The sequence below is a fragment of the Artibeus jamaicensis genome, unplaced genomic scaffold (assembly GCF_021234435.1).
Source record: "Artibeus jamaicensis isolate MK-2021 breed Jamaican fruit bat unplaced genomic scaffold, CSHL_Jam_final contig_233, whole genome shotgun sequence".
In the NCBI taxonomy this organism is placed as follows: Eukaryota; Metazoa; Chordata; class Mammalia; order Chiroptera; family Phyllostomidae; genus Artibeus; species Artibeus jamaicensis.
Window position 1 is genome coordinate 22,240,485 of NW_026521486.1, and position 18,633 is coordinate 22,259,117.

Consider the following 18,633-nt stretch of genomic DNA (forward strand, 5'->3'; position numbering starts at 1 on the left):
CAGGAAACCCTAAAACTCTGTTCCTGACAGACTCTGATTCATACTAAGCCCTCAGATCTCTTTGAAATGTTATCTACTGTTTGATCCTTGCTGCCCTGTATTCCTGTGTATTACAACCCAATAAAAGGCCCTGGAGGAGGAAGCTCAAGGCCTTTTTCCCCTGAAAAACTGGCCACTACTCAACGGACTTTTTCCTCTGGGAAAATGGCCACCTCTCCTCCCCAAGCAAATCACATCACATCTCTTTGTCATGTTTACTCTCATCCGCAGTGGTCTCGGGGATTTGCGAGAAAAGTTGCCCCCATAGTTAATCATTTCCAATCCCAAAGGGGAAAAGTATTTTTTCCACTGAGTTTATGCCTCATTCATTTACCAAGTGGTAGTTTGATGAAAAAAGCTTGAAGCATTGATAGATTTATTTACTTACTTACTTATTTATGCATTTTTCTAGAATAGTGATATTAAAACAATTTTTTAAAAATACTTTATTTATCTTTAGAGGGGAAGGGAAGGAGAGAAGGAGAGAAACATCAATGTATGGTTGCCTCTCATGGTCCCGTGCTGGGGACTGGCCTGCAACCCAGGCATGTGCCCTGACTGGGAATCGAACCGTGATCCTTTGATTTACAGGCCCATGCTCAATTCACCAAGCTACACCAGCCAGTGCTCAAAACAATTTTTGATTGCACATCCTTAATAGTAGAAAAAGTATTATATGCACATTTACTACTGAAGATATATTTAAGAACCACAAACCTATGCTGTAATGTAACATAACAAACCCACTATACAATAACAGGAATTAAATGATATAAACACTGGATATTTTAATATTATATTTTATTTATTGATAGTACAATTAATATACTCATTAAATTGTTACTAATCTTTTTAGAGGCAGCAATGTGATTGAGATGTTTCATTATTTTGCAGAATCTTGGTTCAAAACTGTATAACATAATTTAAAGTTGTCTCAGTTACATATTGCTGAATAACAAGTTACCCCACAGCTTAGTGGCTATAAATACTTGTGTTATGTTTCACAATTCTATCCATTTTCTGGGACTCAACTAGATGCTTCTTCATTTAAATGTCACTTTTTAACACAAATTTTACAGAAAAGCTATTAAACACAATGTTGACTTAATAGTTTCTAGGAAAATTTAAAGAAATAGGCTTTGAACCACATTCATGCAATGTGTATTGGAGGAAGGAGAAAAGTTCCAGCACTGAACAATATTATCATTATCCATTTCACTCCTGTTCAAACACACCTTCTATTCTGATCATCGAAGGTATTAGGTAAAGTGGTTCTTTCTGCCCTCCCTTCATTCTGTCCCCATATTATTGAAATAATTATGAGGAAACTCATTGTAAATAAAGTTTCCCCCCAATTTTTCCAAAATTGTGATCTGGAAGTAAAGTGGTAAATTCTACATATAATGTATAAAATCAGACCAGCATAAAGATAACTTAACTTTAGATATAGTCAGGAGATGATGGTAAATATAATCAGTTAAATCAAGAAAGTCAAGGTATAATTTTAGGCCATAGTGGGATAGTCAAGGTAAAAATCAGCTTTATCATAATCTATTGCAACTACTGTACTAAAGCAATGAATATAGACTTTGTTATAAATATCATATATTTTATATTGTTGTGGAAAGAAAATTATATATATGAACTGTAGTAAAAGGGGAAATGTAAATATGCCAGGGGCCATGTTCAGTAGCAATCCATACATAGAAATTATAATGCTTAAAGAAAAAATGTATCAGAATATCTGATGAAATTAAATCTATGTCTACTACCAGTGTTAACCTAAAAATAAAAGACCAAAGTAACAGTCAACAAGCATTTTTTTAAGATCCAAAAGCTATTCTGGAAGTGCTGATTCAGACAGAAACTTAATGTCCCAAGTAGGAGTTGAGAGTAAGGGGTATTTGAGAAAGGTAAGAGGAACAATTATATAAAGAGATATAGGGATTTCTAGAGGGAAAGATAGACTACATAATAACACTAACTCTAAAGAAGGTGTCTCATTTTCAGTCAGGAAGCTGTGATAACTTTTGTTATTGTTATTGTTATTATTGTCTTTACCAAGGGTTTGGGATATAATGCTGCTTTAGGTTCACTCCAAAGGTTACTGTGCCAAGTTTTAACATTCCAAAGCTTTGGGATGGCAGCTCTGACTCCATTTTAGAGAGGCTGCATTTATATTCTTTTTACATCAGCAATGCCTTTTAATTCTCTGATTCTAAATATCTGATGCTCAATTGCTGATACTCCTATGCCTGTGCTCTGATACTGAGGACAGTCCAAGACCAGAGAATGTTAACTGGGCCAAAGCTGGGATTTACTGTCCACTGACATACGTATATTCCAGCTGATAAATAATACGCTTTGGGTGAAAATAATGAATCTCTTTGAGGGAAGTGAAATGTAATGGTTGGTATTATTTTGCTTTTGGCCAACCTATAAAGAGATAAATCCAGATTGATGGAAGAACCACATCATATTACTACATCAGCATCTAACCCCTTAGCAATTAGACAAAAATCAGGAGAGGAGGCTCATGCTCTCTTTATTTACCTGCAGATAGGCTTGCCAGTACACTGTCTGCCCATGGAAAATGCTCAGTCAGTATTCATTGTATGAAGGAATAAATGAAAGAATATGTACACTGATTTTACATAAGCTGAATAGGTGACAACCTACTGGAATCACTTAGAACCACATGAATTTTAAAAAGCAAATGAACTACCCCCTCAATGGTGGATATCAGTTCAACCACATGTTCGTGGAGAGTGTCCCATTCATAAGTGTATCTGCACCATCTTGCAAATTGACGAGTGATGGCCAACACAAGGGACATCATTCCAGCCCCAGTTTTGATGAGGAGCATTCAGTATAACACAACGCTCATTGGAATTACTGGGTTCACCTCGATGCCAGAATCTGAAAGAGGAAAAAAAGATGGGGATGTGTCTTCGAATAATGAGAAGGTTAGAACCAGTGAGAAGAGGGTGCAGGGGTTGAACTGTGTGGAATGCAAGGCAGACATGCCCAATCATCTCGCCCCGACCTTATCAGGCAGTTTTTTTTCTCCATCTGTGTCTCTGGCATTTCCCTTGAAAACTATGCCGACATCACTCAGTCATCTTATTGAATTAAACACTTTCCAGCAGATATTCCAGAGTCTCCCCTCTATTTGTCCATGTCCCATTCCAGGGGACTGTCAGTTCATGGGCTCCCTTAATGAATGAAAAGGTTTATCCTGGTCCCAAGTCTCACCGCAGCTTTTTTGTAATGTACTGCTTTTGGAGTCTAAAGAAGTACATATTCAATAAGTAAAAATCTATGAATCTGCTGCTATGCCTGTTATCTTGATCAAGTAATTTAATGTCCCTCATTTACATATCTAAAAATAAAGAATAGAGTAATATACCCGTTTATTTCACATACAATATAAGAACAAAAAGTGGTAACGTACTAAAATGTACTAAAGTACTTTAGAGTTTTAAAAGACCTACATAAATATGGGATATTATAAAACTATCAGAATTTGGTTCATTTGCTTTATGAGATAACAAATATTTTAACAATTGGTTATGATCTTAATTGACATGACTGTGTGATTGTTTAGAGATATGAACATGTGTTCAAAAGCTCAGACTTTGGTGTAAAATAGACCCGGCTTTATAAACCATTGTCACCACTGCTGGATAACATATGCTGAGTTATCTAAACTCTCTAAACTCAGATTCCTCAGCTCTACAGAGAGAAAAAAAAATAATGTGTACTTCATAGAGTTCTTGTGATTATTAAATGAGATAATAAATGAAATTATTTAACCTAGTGCCCTAGAGTTAACAGAAGGGTGAGGTATTTCATTTTAATGTCTGACAGTTTGGACACCCGAACATGCCTAAAGAGCCAGGACTCAGGGGTCCTTTATCTAGTATGATACTCACCTGGCACTTCCATTGTACGGTGTCCCATCAACCCATTGCCAGGCTCTTTTCCCCTCTGGGTCTGACAGCCCCACATAATAAGCAAAGTTTTTATTCAGGTTCTGAATGATAAAATCCTGAGAAAGAAAAGAGTTATGGCTTAAGAGTATTCAGGTTGAATTGAGGTTCTTATGGCCTTGGGGAGAACAGAAGAAAAGGAGAGATGACCCGGCAAAAGCCACGTGGGGGCCCTGCCCAGGACTGTAGGTCTTCTCTGGATGCACAGTGCAGGATCATTGACACCACTTGTGAGCCTGATGTTTGCCTTGGTCTATTCAGCCTGCTATAACAGAACACCATAGACAGGGCAGCTTGAAACAATAGCAGGATATTTCTCACAGTTCTGGAGGCCGGAATTCCAGATCGAGGTACTCACACGGTTGGGTAAATCCCTCTTCCTAATTCATAGCTGGCACCTTCTGGCTGTGAGCTCACATGGTGGAAGGTGAGGTAGCTGTTTGGAGTCTCTTTTATAAGAATAGTAATTGGTCTTATGAGGGCTCCATACGAATGACCTAAGCACCTCCCAAAGATCCCAATTTCTGATATCATCACCTTTGAGAGTTAGAATTTCAACACACAAATTTGGAGAGGACACACGTACTCAGAACATAGCAATGTTCAATTTCTATCATGATCATAACGAATTTTCGTCTCAGACTCACTTCTCTCTTTTCTTCATTAAGAGAGGGAATTCTTTCAAGTTAGGCGTAAGCAGACCTTTGCAGACTAGATCACTTTCCTTTCACAACCTCGCGTTTCTTTTATTTCCCTATTTGACTTAATACCACTTCTGTTAGTTAATGATTTATAAAATATTTACATGTTTAAATAATAAACTGATATTTTAGGCTGAAATATTTTCATTCTTCCAATCATACCCCGCATATTATATTTTAAATGTCTCCATTTATTTTGGGAGAGTTTAGTTTTATGGAAGCAGAAAAAAAAGTGTGGACTGGCTTAAGAAACATTTCCTGTTTTGTTGAACGCCCTTGCCACAGACCAATATCCCAAAGCAATGAGAACCTCCTCCTTTTCAAAGAGAGGTGCACAAAATCTAGTCTGGGTTTTTGATGTTATTATTAGACTGTACCTGCTCTTCCTTGGTGTTGATCACCAGCAGGTGAGCCTTCATTCCTACGCAGTTCTTTTCACTTTCCGTCCAATTTTTGCTTTCAGTAGAAATAAAGTAGCAATTAGACCTAAATGACTTCCAGTTCTTTGGACAACAGCTCCAGTATTTCCCTGTAGTGACAGAAGACCGTGTAGGTGCAATATAAGAAAAGTAATTTTCAAAGTGTGTATTAAAGTTAAGGACGGAGGAAGAAATGGTGGAGGCAGCAGCTCAAACCAGAGGGAAGGAGGAAGGCAGAAAGCCCCAGAGCCTGAGCCACAGTCACAGTGCCAGAGATCCCTGCGCACTGCAGCCCTAACCCTTGCTCCGACCCTCACAGTCGGGGGTGGGGGGAGGGGGTGGGCAGGGGTTGCAAAGCAGAGATCAGCGACCTGGACCAGCAGAGTGAGCAGCTGTGACACTGCGAACTCTTCAAGGAAAGCGAAGTCAAGGTCCTGCGTGCTAAGGCCAGAGAGATCTTGGTAGAGGAAAGCAACGTGCAGAGGGTGGACGTGCCAGTCACAGTATGCAGCAATGTTAATGGATAATTCTATGACCTCAAACGGCTGTTCGGAGTGGGTGGTGATGTCCCTGAGACCAACTACCTCTTCATGAGGGACTTTGTGGAACGTGGTTTCTACAGCGTTGAAACATTCATCCTGCTGCTGGCACACAAGGTTCGCTATCCGACAGAATCACCCTGATCTGGAGCAACCATGACAGCCATTAGACTGCCCAGGTATAAGGCTTCGCTGATGAGTGACTGCATAAATATGGCCTGGTGACTGTGTGGCACTGCTGCACTGAGCCCTTTGACCACTTCAGCCTGTCAGCCATCATCGATGACAATATCTGCATGCACAGGGGCCTCTCCCGTCTATCCGGACACTTGCAGATCCAGAAGACTGACTGAAAGCAAGAAGTGCCTCAGGGGATGAGCCCATATGTGACCTGCTCTAGTCTGCCCTGGAAGACATAACAGGCTGGAAGTGTAAGCCCACATGGGGCTAGCTACCTATTCATCAATGACATGGTGGCCCAGTTCAGTGCAGCCAGCAACATGGACATGACCTGCAATTAACAATTGACATGATCTGCAGTGCCCACCAAGTAGTGATGGAGGGTTGCAAGCAGCACTCCGATAAAACTGTGCTCACTGTGTGGCCAGAACCCACTACTGCTACCACTGGGGGAAAATGGCAACCATCTTGAAGCTGGTTGACCATATCCAGAAAGATTTAACCATCTTTGAGTCCACTTCCCAGGATAGACAGGGCATCCCCTCTACAAAGCCCTTGGCTGACAACTTCCTGTGACCCCCTTCCACCTCTGCCCCACCTTCAGCCCTTCTGGCCCTCAGACCACTGTGTAGCTACCCTCTTCACCAGATGGAGGCTGGACATGGGGGATAGATTCCCTGCTTTTCTCTCCTTACAAAAAGGGCACTTTTGAAGAGTGAGAGCTTTCTCAGCTGAGGCTTGGGGCCTCAGCTCCATGCTCCTCTCCCTTCCCACCTGAAACCATGAAGTCTCCAATAATTTTTGTTTTTCTTTATTTCTTTCCTTTTTCTTTTGCCTGTTTTTAGGTAAAGGTTTTGAGGAAAAATAATAATACTAATAGAAAAGATAAATTAATTAAATTCAATTAAGGAACAGGGCAAACTGCATGGAAACCAAAGTCAGCTGTGTGGTTCTAGAATGGGGGATCACACCCGTCACCTTCCCTGAAGCCTGAACAGCATCTTTTATTGATACAGGGTGCAACCAAGGAGGGGGGCAAAAAAAAGATTTGGAATGGTGTCCAGAGTTCAAAGCGTATAGGAATATTGGAGAGACATATAAGATGCCCTCACCTCTCCCCCTCACAGGTGTGAGTTGGGGGAAGGGACACATGGAGCAGGAACATGCAGGGCTGTTTTGTACAGCCCCAGCCTTGCAGCTAATCCATGGCATGGTCATTTAACATATCTATAGCCTTTGGTGGGTCACTTGGATATGTTAAATGGCTGTGGCCATGCTTGGAGCTAGGGGGATGAAGTCACTTCTCCAAGATGTAACTGGGGGCAGGTCCTCCAAGTTACAGCGCCTGTGTGGGAGCTTGGAGAAGATTGGCTCTAGGACATGGGACATGGGACCACTGCTGGATAACATATGCTGAGTTATCCCAGACTAACAATGTCAGTCCAGTAAACTTGTAATAATACAGAAATACTTGCAGGTGTAACTGATCGTGGGAGGAGTCGGAAATAAGGGTACAGAGGAAGACTGGCACGGGGATTTAAAAGCCAGAAACGGTAGCCATTAAGGAGAGAGCCACGCGGTTTCAGCAAAGTAAGGGTCCCCTCTTGGCCAGGTGAAGAGAGAGCCATATGGTTTTGGCAGAGTGCAGACCCCCTCTTTCCCAGGTGAAAGGGAAAACCACACAACCTTGCCAGAATGAAGATCCCTGCAGCCAGGTGAAGAAGAAAGCCACATGCTTTTGGTGGAGTGCGGACCCCTGCAGCTTTGGTAAAAGAGGCCCACGTGGCTTTGGGGTGCCCCCTTTGGCCAAGTGGCCTGGAAAGCAGGAGAGACTTTGACTGGAACTGGGTACAAAGAACTCTTGCCAGTGGACCATGAGGGGGTACCACATGACTTTGGATTAACTAGAGAGAGATCCTGCCTGCACGGTGCCAGTGGCCTGAAAAACAGATGAGTGTTCCTTTCCTGATTTATGGTACCCGGAGTTGGGACAGTGGGAGAAGCAAGAGCTGTGTGGGTGTAGGTGTATACCCTAAAAGACTTTGATATTTTAGTGGAGGCATTAAGCCTAAATAGCATTAAATAAACATTTTGTTTCCTTTTCATAAATCTCTAGCATTGAGAGATGTCCTTCTAATTGGCAGTGGACAGAAGAGCCCAGTAGATATTAGTATTCTGTCCTTGGGAAGGACCCCTGTTCTGTAGCAGTTTTTAGCATCCCCAGGTGGGCCAAATATTGCCCCCCCCTCAGACCTGTTGTTCTGTAACATTATCATAGGAGATCCACTAGACTCATCCTCTCGATTCTACCAGAGGCTCTTTCAGTGACTGAGTCTGGCAGACAGCTGGTGGGTGGAAGAGGCGAAGAGACATATCCTGGAATGCATTGGGATGTTTGCTGGCTGCCTCTGGGCCTGGTGCTGGTAAAACCAGGCCTTGAAGCTAAGCTTCATTTTTCCTGTGTGCAGACAGGTCTGACAAAGGCATACACAGACTGTGCATTGCTTATAGCTCCAGACAGGTGGCCTAGAGCCAGGCAGCATCTGACATTGGCCTGTGTCAGAGTCCCTCCCAAAGAGCCCAGAACCAATACGCCAAGTGGCCAGCATCACAGCAAGACCCAACACACATCACAAATAGCATATCCAAAGACAGCTCATAGCAGACACTAAATGCTGCTGAGAAGAACACTGTTGTTTTCTTTTTAATTTTTTGCTTCTTTCATTTCTATTTCTTTATTTCCTTCTTTTTTTGTTTTTCCTTCTTTTTTTCTCTTCTTCTTTGCCTATTCTTTTTTTCTTTTCTTGTTCTTCTTTATTTCCTTTTCTTTCCTTGTTTTCCCCTTCCCCCCCTTTTTCTTTTTTTTCATTTAATCTTATATTTATTTTGTTTTTATTTATTTTTTGTCTATTTTTGGTCAGCACCTGCACAGCAGTTCACACACCATGGTTAGAGTTGAGCTTCATAGTCAGAAAGCCTGAGAGTCCATCCCATGTGCAAATGGGCCAACAGCAATCAAGAATGAATTATAACAGGGAGACCCCCCAAAACCCAAACAAGGGATATTTCAAGAGCGCCCAGTGCAGGAGATCAAAGAGATCACACCACTGGGTCCCACAGGACACCTATTACATAAGGCTACTGCATGAAGACTGGGAGTCATAGTTGATCTATCTAATACATAAATAGAAAAAAATATCCAAAATGGGGAGACAAAGAAATAGGCCCAAAGTGAAAGAACTGGAAGACTCTCCAGAAAAAGAGCTAAATGAAATAGAGGCAAGCAATCTGTCAGATATAGAGTTCAAAGTAATGGTGGTAAGGATTCTCAAGGAACTTAGAACTATAACAGCATGAAAAAGACATAGAAACCATGCAAAAGAACCAGTTGGAAATGAAGAATACCATAGCTGACATCAAGAATACATTGGAAGTAATAAAAAGCAGGCTGGACGAAGCAGAGGATCACATTAACAATTTGGAAGACAAGAGAGAAAAAAGACACACAATCAGAGCTGCAAAAAGAAACAAAATAAAAAAGAACGATGACAGTTTAAGAGAACTTTGGGGCAACGAGAAATGTAACAACATCCACATTAGAAGGGTACAAGCAGAAAAAGAGAGAGCAAGGGGTCTAAAACCTATTTGAAGAAACAACGACCAAAAATTTCCCTAATCTAGTGGAAAAAAAAAGACATACAAGTCCAGGAAGCACAGAGTCCCAAACATGATGAACCCAAAGAGGTCCATACCAAGACACATCATAATTAAAATGGCAAAGGTTAAAGGCAAAAAGGAATCTTAAAAAGCAGCAAGAAGAAAAGCTGGTAATTACTTGAAAGGGAGCTCCATACGATTGTCAGCTGATCTCTCAACAGAAATATTTCAGGCCAGAAGGGATTGACATAAAATGTTCAAAGTGATGAAAAGCAAGGACCTACAACCAAGACTACTTTACCAAGAATGTGACTTTTGGGTTGAATGTTATGGATTAAATTGTGTTCCCCTAAAATTTGTATGTTATAGCCCTAACCTCCAGTGTAGCCATGTCTTTAAGAAGATAATTAAGATTAAGTGAAGTCAAGAGATGGAATCCTAATCCAACAGGACTAGTGTTTTTCTAAGAGACACCAGAGATATATCTATCTCTGTTTTCTCTGTCTCTCTCCACTTCTGTGTGAACAAAGAAAAGGTTCTGTGGGGATGTGGTTGTTGGGGGAAATTAATAGCTATTTTAAGACACAGCACAGCGACTAGAGAGTAATTTGTTTTTGCAGCCCAGCTGTTTTCTTTTGGCTTCTCTGGATGACTGCTTATCATCTACATGCCAGAGATAACGCTCTGCTTTCTGCTTCGGTAAGCTGCCTCCTGCTTTTGCACCAGAAGTAAAGGTCCAAAGGACGGGCCCTTCCTTGCTCTATAAAAATAACTGCTTCCCCACTGCTAAGGGCCCAGAATTTGGAGACTGACTCCTCTGGGTCTGCACACATAAAATAAAGTTCCACTCCGTACACCTGAAAGCGGCTGAGTTATTTTCTTTAACATGGTGAGAAGGTAGCCATCTGTAAGCCAGAAAGAGAGGCCTCAGCAGAAACCAATCCTACTAGTAACTTGATCTTAGACTCCAAGCCTGCAGACCTGTGAGAAGATAAATGTTGTTTAAACCACCTAGGTTTCTTTTTTGTTCTGGCTGGTGTGGCTCAGTGGATTGAGCAACAGCCTGTGAAACAAAAAGTCACTGGTTCGATTTCTGGTCAAGGCACATGCCTGGGTTGCAGGCCAGTTCCCCAATTGGGGGGGGGGGCATGTGAAAGGCAACCACACATCAACATTTCTCTTCCTCTCTTTCTCCTTCCTTTCCCTGCTCTCTAAAAAATAAGTAAATAAATAGACCCTTAAACCACCCAGTTTTTGATTTGGGTTTCCCTTACTATCCAAAAGTAAAGCATTTCTATGAAACCTATTGCAAACTGAAATGGAATGAAGTGAAGAAACAATTACTATTCATTTACATGAGGTCCATCCAGAAGGTATCTAGCCATGTACTGTGAAAAATAAAGACATTTATTGAAGAAGATACAAGATACAAGAAACATTGTACACAGGACAATGATGCCTAAGTCCCCTTCAGTGTAGGCACCTTGGGACTTCACACAGTTCTTCCAATCACCATCAGCTGCCCTGTTGTATTTTCCTGAATCTCAGTGACAGTCTGAAATTTCTTCCCTTTCAAAGGTGAGTTTATATCAAGGACCCCTACTTAGATGCCATGGGGGTCCACAGCGTTATAGCTGAAACAAAATAAATTCACACAGACTACTGAATCCTGTGCAGAAAAAAGGCAAGCGGCTTCTCTCTCAAGGGGAGCAAAAACCTCAGCCCTTGCTTCTCTGAGCTTTTATTGTCTTTCTGGGCACCTTACAAGAAGGTCCTCGTTAACTACGCACAGGTTTGCTTTAGGTGGTTACCATTTACAGAAAACAAAGGAGAGGATGCTGGTGATCACATCACAGAAGAGGGATATTTACAAATGAAAAGGCAAAAGTGGTTGAACCAGTTACACTCATCCTTGGAAGGTTTAGCATGGATTTTAGGAAGCTACTTTTCAGTAAATGTTTGCTGCAAATCAGGGTGAGGGAGCTTTTAGCAAAAGCAAGTCTCAAAGTGGCCTAGGCATATTGCAGGCCTGATTCCCTGCGAGAGAACCTATCTGTGGGTGTGGATCCTGTGCATCAGACTTTGCTTTCCATTGGGAGCTGAGCCCACACCACACAGAATGGTCTCCTACAATTTAGTTTTGGGAAAAGCCAGGAGTCAGTCACAGGGCCCCAAATCTCGGTTGTAGTGGGGCTGAGTCACCTGGGTGATTTGATGTTTTGCCAAAAAAACCTCTGCATGAGATGTTGTTGGGGGAAATTGATAACTATTTTAAAATATAGCTCAGTGCGTAGAGGGTGACTCATTATTTTAGAAATATAGCACAGCAATCAGGGGACTGTTTTTACAGCCCAGGTGTTTAACAGCCCAGTGATTTGCCTTGTTTCTTCTAGCTTATCGACTACATACCAGAGATAATGAAACGCTCTGCTTTCTGCTTCTGTAAATTGTCTCCTGCTTTGGTCTAAAGGACCGGTCTCTCCCCCCCCTCCCCCGCTCTATCCCCCAACCCCTGCTCTATAAAATAACTGCTTTCCCTTTGTTCAAGGCCCAGAATTTGGAAACTGGCTCCTTTGCGTCTGCACGTAAAATAAACTTCCACTCCGTACACCCAAAAGCAGCTGAGTTGTTTTCTGTAACAATGTGACGCATGAACAGGTGTGTTGTCATGATGAAGCTGCCAATCACCAAGTGCCCATAGCTGTGACCTTCTGAAAACAGTTTGCACAGAGGAAATTTTAAGCTTAATGCAAAATTTGATGCAGATCCATTGTTTACTTGCTCAGTCATTTTGAATACAACGGTCACATGGCACACATGCTCGCTGAATGGTGTCTAACACCCCCACATACTAGTACAGTGAAGTTGTCATTGTTCATGTATGCACATTCCAGTCCACTCTCCTTTGCTGCCAGGTTACATGGATGTGGCGCAAACCGTTTTCATTATATTAACAATGGCTGGACTTTTTACAGACTGACCTCGTACAGAGAAATTTTCAAGTATTTTGGGGGATCCATGGCTGCACCCAGATCCCCCAAAATAACCTCTCTTGGGCTTTTCTAATACCTGAGGACACATATTGCTCATGGGTGCATAAAATAAACCAAGATAAAGCACCAAAGCTCATAGACACAGTCCAAAGGTATGATGGCTTGATGCTGAGATGTTCGGTGTGATTCCCAGAGAAAGCTGGTGGTGCTGCTCTTGCTGCCCAGGGTGTGTGTGCCTCCGTAACAGCTTGCTGCAAAACAAATCCTAAGTGCTGTTCTTCTCTTTTGCCTTTTTTAATAAAAGCGAGGACAGGGATAAAGAGGGTGGGTTCAAGGGTGGGAGGAGGGGATAGTTGGGGTGGGGGGTATAGTGGGGTGAAAATGGAGACAAATGTACTTGAATAACAATAAAAAAAGTGAAAATCCTCTTCCAATTTCATTTGGTTAGCAAAAACAGGTGATAATGAAGGTCTTTTGTAAAAGTAAAGTAGCATAACAGAAACTTTTGAAAGCAGGGGATATCTGTATTTTGCTGGGCAGTCCAATCAGACCACTATAGTACTCCCCACTAAAGCACAGAAAGTACACTTTCTCAGTACTTAATTGTGGGCTACATGTAGCAACATCCCTTTAAAGAGTGCAGCATGAAAAGGGGAAAAAATAACTTTACAGTGGAGAAATTTGACAACTACTACCTCAGTCAGGTGATCAATGTTAACATCAGCTGTCAACAAATCATGTTCATTATATAAAACCCTTGATATGATGTTATGGAAGTGGTATTTCATGTCTGGGATCTTCCTCTCAAAAACCAATTAGCCCTAGTCCAATTATAGGAAAAATACTAAACAATTTCCAGTAGAGGGATATCCTACAATGTACTTGGCCAATATTCCTCAAAACTGTCAAAGTCATCAAAAACAAGAAACATCTGAGTAACAATCACAGCCACGAGGAGCCTAAAGAGATGTAAACACTAAATGTAATGAAGCATCCCTGATAGAATCCTAGAACAGCAACAACAACCAAAAACTATTAGGGTTGAAAGAAGGTGAAGGGATTAGTCAGAGAACATATATGCATGACCCGGGGACATGGACAACAGTGAGGGGACTGACTGTGGGAGTGAGGGATGTGATGGGTGAAGGCAGCGAAGGGGGAAACTGGAACAACTGTAATAGCATAAAGAATAAAACGTTGGGTTGGCCAAAAGGCTCATTTGGTTTTTTTCTGTAAGATGACTCTAGTAGTGTTCAGTTGTCTTCAACTTCATTTGAAACAATTTTGCTAGACTGTATTGTGACGGTTGTCGTATCAGCATGCTTTTTTTTTAAATTATTAAAATTGGTGAATTTTTGTGTAGCCATTTTAATATTTAAGATGAAAAAATATGTGACACTTTTAGCATATTGTGCTTTATTACTTCAAGAAAGGTAAAAATGCAACTGAAATGCAACTGGAAGCATTAAAAATAGTCTATGTTTCTAATTTAAAATATTCACATTCATATTAAAATCATCATCTTTGTATCATCACCATCATCATCTTCATCAAACAAAACTAAACTTTCTCTCCCTATAAGCGCATTTTTTTCTCCCAGAAATTTTTCATGCATACGTGATATATTTTCTTAAAATAAAAATAGATTAGATCTCTCTGGAGAAAGTTTTGTTTTGTTTTTTAATCCTCATCTGAGGGCATGCTTATTGATTTTAGAGAGAGGAGAAGAGAGGGAGAGAGAAGAGAGAAACACTGATGTGAGAAAGAAACCTCGCATATGTGCCCCGACTGGGACAGAACCTGCAACCTAGACATGTGTCCTGACTGGGAATTGAACCCACAACCTTTCAGTTTACAGGACCATGCTGTAACCAACTGAGCCACAATGGCAAAGATAGGAGAGTAAGTTTTAACTGATATATGAGAAAAAGAGCAAGAAAGTACACAAGAAGTTCAGAAAGAAATAAAGACTGAAGAAATCAAAAAGAAATATAATCTTTTTCACAATTAAGATAATTACCTCATACAAATAAAATCATATAATATTTGTCTTTTGCTGTCTGACTTATTTCACTTAGCATAATACCCTTTAGGTCCATTCATGCTGTCTCAAAAAGTAATATTTCATTCTTTTAGTGGCCAAGTAGTATTTTATTGCTTATATGCACCACAATTTTTTATATACTTGTCTCTTGGCGAGCACTTAGGTTATAATCTAAAGAACCAAGTAAACATGACAACAAAACAGAAACAAACCCACGGACACAGAAAACAGACTGATGGTTGGCAGAGCGGAGGGGCTTTGGGGGGCTGGGCGAAGGGGGTGAAGAGAGAGATTAAAAAGTACAAGTTCGTAGCTACACAATACTCACAGAGATATCAATTATAACCTACAGAATAGAGTCAATAATATTGTAATAACTGTGTATGAGGTCAGGTGGATACTGAAAATATCAGGGAACCACTCTGTAAAGTACTGATACATGATTGTCTAATCACTATGCCGTACATCTGAAACTAATACAGAATAGTATTGAATGTGACTGTACTTAAAAAATAAAAAATTTAAAGACTGTTTTTGCACAGGTATATTAAAGATATTCATATAAGGTATTTAGGTCCTATATATTTTTACAATTAAAGCTTGAAATGATCATGAGACTCTACCTGTTAGTAAAATCTACTTGTGACTCTTTTCAGAAATATTGACTGAGGATCCTTACATAGTATAGTCAACAACTAAATTAGAGAAACATTAATTTTTACCTGCCATGGTTAAATTTTCTCTTATACATTCCAATTTTGTGTGGATAAATTCTTTTGTAGTCTCCTTTTCTTTAAGAAGCTGAGCATATTTTTGAAAAAAAACTGAAAAAGAGAATAGACATTCACTTTCCTGGTAGTGTGATGACTTTGCTTTTCATTATTACTCCCTTGCATTCTTTATACAAAGAAAACTTACAAATACCCAATTACTTGAGTAGGAAGATCCTGAGTATGGGAAAAATTTCCTTTCAACCCATATTCAACATAATCCCAATCCTACTGCTTCTGAAATCAGATATTTATCCAGGTACAGCTACAAGATCAGTACTTGAAAGAGACACAGCAGTTCCATTATTATGGGTCAAAGGCACTCATCATCCATATTCTCCTCCAATATAATGTATGGCCCACACAAAGGCTAAACTTGGAGGAGGAGGAATAGAGAAAAAATGGCTTCTGCTTTCACACTTTAGGAGAGTCACCCCTATAATGGTCATCAGTAATATTCTAGGGCTCCTTCTTGGTTTTCTTCCTCTTTTATCTCCTGCAATAGTTGACCTCAGCTCTCTCCCCACCTTACCCCCTGGTTTTAGCCAGGACCACTAAGCCCAGTCCAGACTGCCAGATCACAAAATCACGGGTTAAGTAACTGTTATTTTCATCCACCAAGTTTTACACTGGCATAGTTATTAAGCAGCAGAAGGTAATTGATACAATAACCTTCAGTGTAAAAACTCACCTTCATGAGAATTGTACACAATACTTTTCATGACCTGAGCCTGCTTCTTTCTCCCACCTACGACTTCATTTCTCACAGCTCACTAAGCACCATATGTTCCAGTCTTTTATTTTTAGCTTTCCCCACCTTTTCCCACATTCTCTAAAATCTCTATGTCACCTCCTTCAGGAAGCCTATCTCAGCCTTCTGCGCTTCTTGCCTGTGCAATACTATTGCACAACCTTATAACCACTGGTTCACATGACCAGTTACTACCATTCTCTGAACTTCCTGAGACCAATGGCAATGGTTTGGATTCTGTCTGTGGACATTTCTCATAGTTTCACTTGGATACTTACTGATGAAAGCAATAAAAAATGAGACTGCCAATAACAACAGAAGTATCACCAATGAGGAGAAGAGTACCTTGGGAAAACCAGGGTTACTTTTGTGAGGGCTGGTCTTCTCTTTGGGAGCTAAAAGAGATATTAAATGTTATTTCTCCTTTTTTACTATATTTGATTATGGTATTACAGTTGTCCCAATTATTCCCTCTTTTCCCCCTTCCACCCAGCACCTACCACGCCCTCAAGCAATCATCACACCATTGTTCATGTCCATGGGTCACGCATGTCCGTTCTTTGGCCACTCCATTTCCTGTCCTGTACTTTACATCCCTATGCCTATTCTGTAACTACCCATTTGTACTTCTTAATCCCTTCACCTCTTCACCCATTCCACCCAACTCCCTGCATCTGGCAACCATCAAAATGCTCTCTGTCCATGATTCTGTCTTTCTTGTTTGCTTGTTGTTTTTTAGATTCAATTGTTGATAGATATGTATTTATTGCCATTTTATTGTTATAATTTTGATCTTTTTTCTTAAATAAGTTTCTTTAAAATTTCATATAATTGTTTGGTGACAATAAACTCCTTTAGTTTTTTCTTGCCTGAGAACCTCTTTATCTACCCTTTGATTCTAAATGATAGTTTTGCTGGGTAGAGCAGTCTTGGCTGTAGGTCTCCGCTTTTCATGACTTTGAATAATCCTTGCCAATCCCTTCTAGCTAACAATTTCTTTTTGAGAAATCAGCTGATGGTCTTATGGGAAGTCTTTTGTAGATAACAAACTACTTTTCTCTTACTGCTTTTAAGATTCTCTCTTTATCTTTAACCTTCAGCATTTTAATTATGATGTGCTTTGGTGTGAGACTCTTTGCATCCATCTTGTTTGGGACTCTCTGTGCTTCCTAGGCTTGCATGTCTATTTCTTTCACCAAATAGGGAAGTTTTCTTTCATTGTTTTTTCCAAGAGATTTCTAATTTCTTGTTCTTTCTTTGCTCCTTCTGGCACCCCTATGATGAAAATGTTGGACCTCTTGAAGTAGTCCCAGAGGCTGCTTGCATGATCCATGTTTTTTTTTTTTCTTCCTGTTGTTCTGATTGTTTTTTGTTTCTTTGTGTTCCAAATCCTTGATTTGATTCTTAACTTCATCCTCTCTACTATTGTTTCCCTGTAAATTGTTCTTTATTTGAATGAGTATATACTTCATTTCTGACTGCCTCTTTTTTATGCTATTGAGGTCCTCACTGAGTTCCTTGAGAATCCTTATAACCAGTGTTTTGAACTCTGCATCTGATAAATTTCTTATCTCCATTTCGTTTAATTCTTTTTCTGGAGTTTTGATCTGTTCCTTCATTTGGGCCATGTTTCTTTTTCTTTCATTTTGGCAGCCTGTCTTGGTAGTGTGCCTTAATGTAGTAAGTTTCTGTAGGGTCCAGTGGCACAGCCTCCCCTATTACCCAAGCTAGGTCCTCGAGGTATGCTCTATGTGTGGCCTGAACACACCCTCCTCTTGTAGTTGAGCCTTGATTGCTGTAGCCAAGTCAATGGGAGGGATTCACACAGTTGCTACAAGGATAGGCTGTGACCACTGACCTTAAATCTCCACCCTCTGTGGAGGATCAGCTGTGTAGGGGAGGGTGGCAGTGCTTTGACATGGTCAGTAGCTATCCACTAGGTATGCAGGCTCTGGACTTTCCCAGATGGTGCAGACCAAGGTCAACCCCCACCTGTGTTTTTCCCTGGGCCAACCTGCATCAACTATAAAGCTAGCTGAGATGGCTGCTACTTGTGCTAGGCTTCTAGATGCACAGGCAACACTAAGCTGTGACTCTAGGCTGGCTGCTGCTAGTGCAGGACCTGAGGCCACTTAACCGTTGTTGTTTGACAGGATTTTGAGACTCGTGAAGCATAAGCCAAGAAGCCATTCATATGGAAAAGTCATGGTTAACAGTTTGGGTGGGCCAAAAAGTTGAATGGGATGGAGTCTCAGGGGGTCTCCAGGGTGAGGCAAACAGTGTTAGACATGTTAATGGAGTCTCAGGTATGGCCCCTCCTGCCAGCTCTGTTGCTTCTTTGGGGAGAGGGCTCAGAAAAGTGACAATGGCCTCTGCCCACCTTTCTGTCTGGAGCAATATGTCCTCCAGCTCCTGCCTTCATGCCAGAAAGTTCAGTTCCTCCCTTTATGCCACTTGTACCTTTTAAGCAGCTACCCTAATTCTAGAGCTCAGAAGAAGTGCATCTGTGTAAGCCCACGTGTGGGTTCTTTAAGTAGAACTGCTTGGG

At 40.8% G+C, this 18,633-nt stretch overlaps 1 protein-coding gene and 1 pseudogene across 2 annotated transcripts in view; one reads left to right on the forward strand and one right to left on the reverse strand.

Moving 5' to 3' along the window:
* Positions 1 to 893: 893 nt before the first annotated feature.
* Positions 894 to 18,633, reverse strand: part of CLEC4A (C-type lectin domain family 4 member A) — a 37,705-nt gene continuing 19,965 nt past the window's right edge. For both annotated transcript variants that reach the window (XM_037167811.2, XM_053661566.1), the window contains 5 exons: positions 16,364 to 16,480; positions 15,287 to 15,388; positions 5,110 to 5,261; positions 3,975 to 4,090; positions 894 to 2,958 (listed from right to left, as the gene is read on the reverse strand). In XM_037167811.2, coding sequence (XP_037023706.2) covers positions 2,817 to 2,958; positions 3,975 to 4,090; positions 5,110 to 5,261; positions 15,287 to 15,388; positions 16,364 to 16,480 — 629 coding nt within the window. In that variant the 3' untranslated portion in view covers positions 894 to 2,816. The remainder of the gene's footprint in view (positions 2,959 to 3,974; positions 4,091 to 5,109; positions 5,262 to 15,286; positions 15,389 to 16,363; positions 16,481 to 18,633) is intronic.
* Positions 5,345 to 6,446, forward strand: LOC119065693 (serine/threonine-protein phosphatase 4 catalytic subunit-like; annotated as a pseudogene).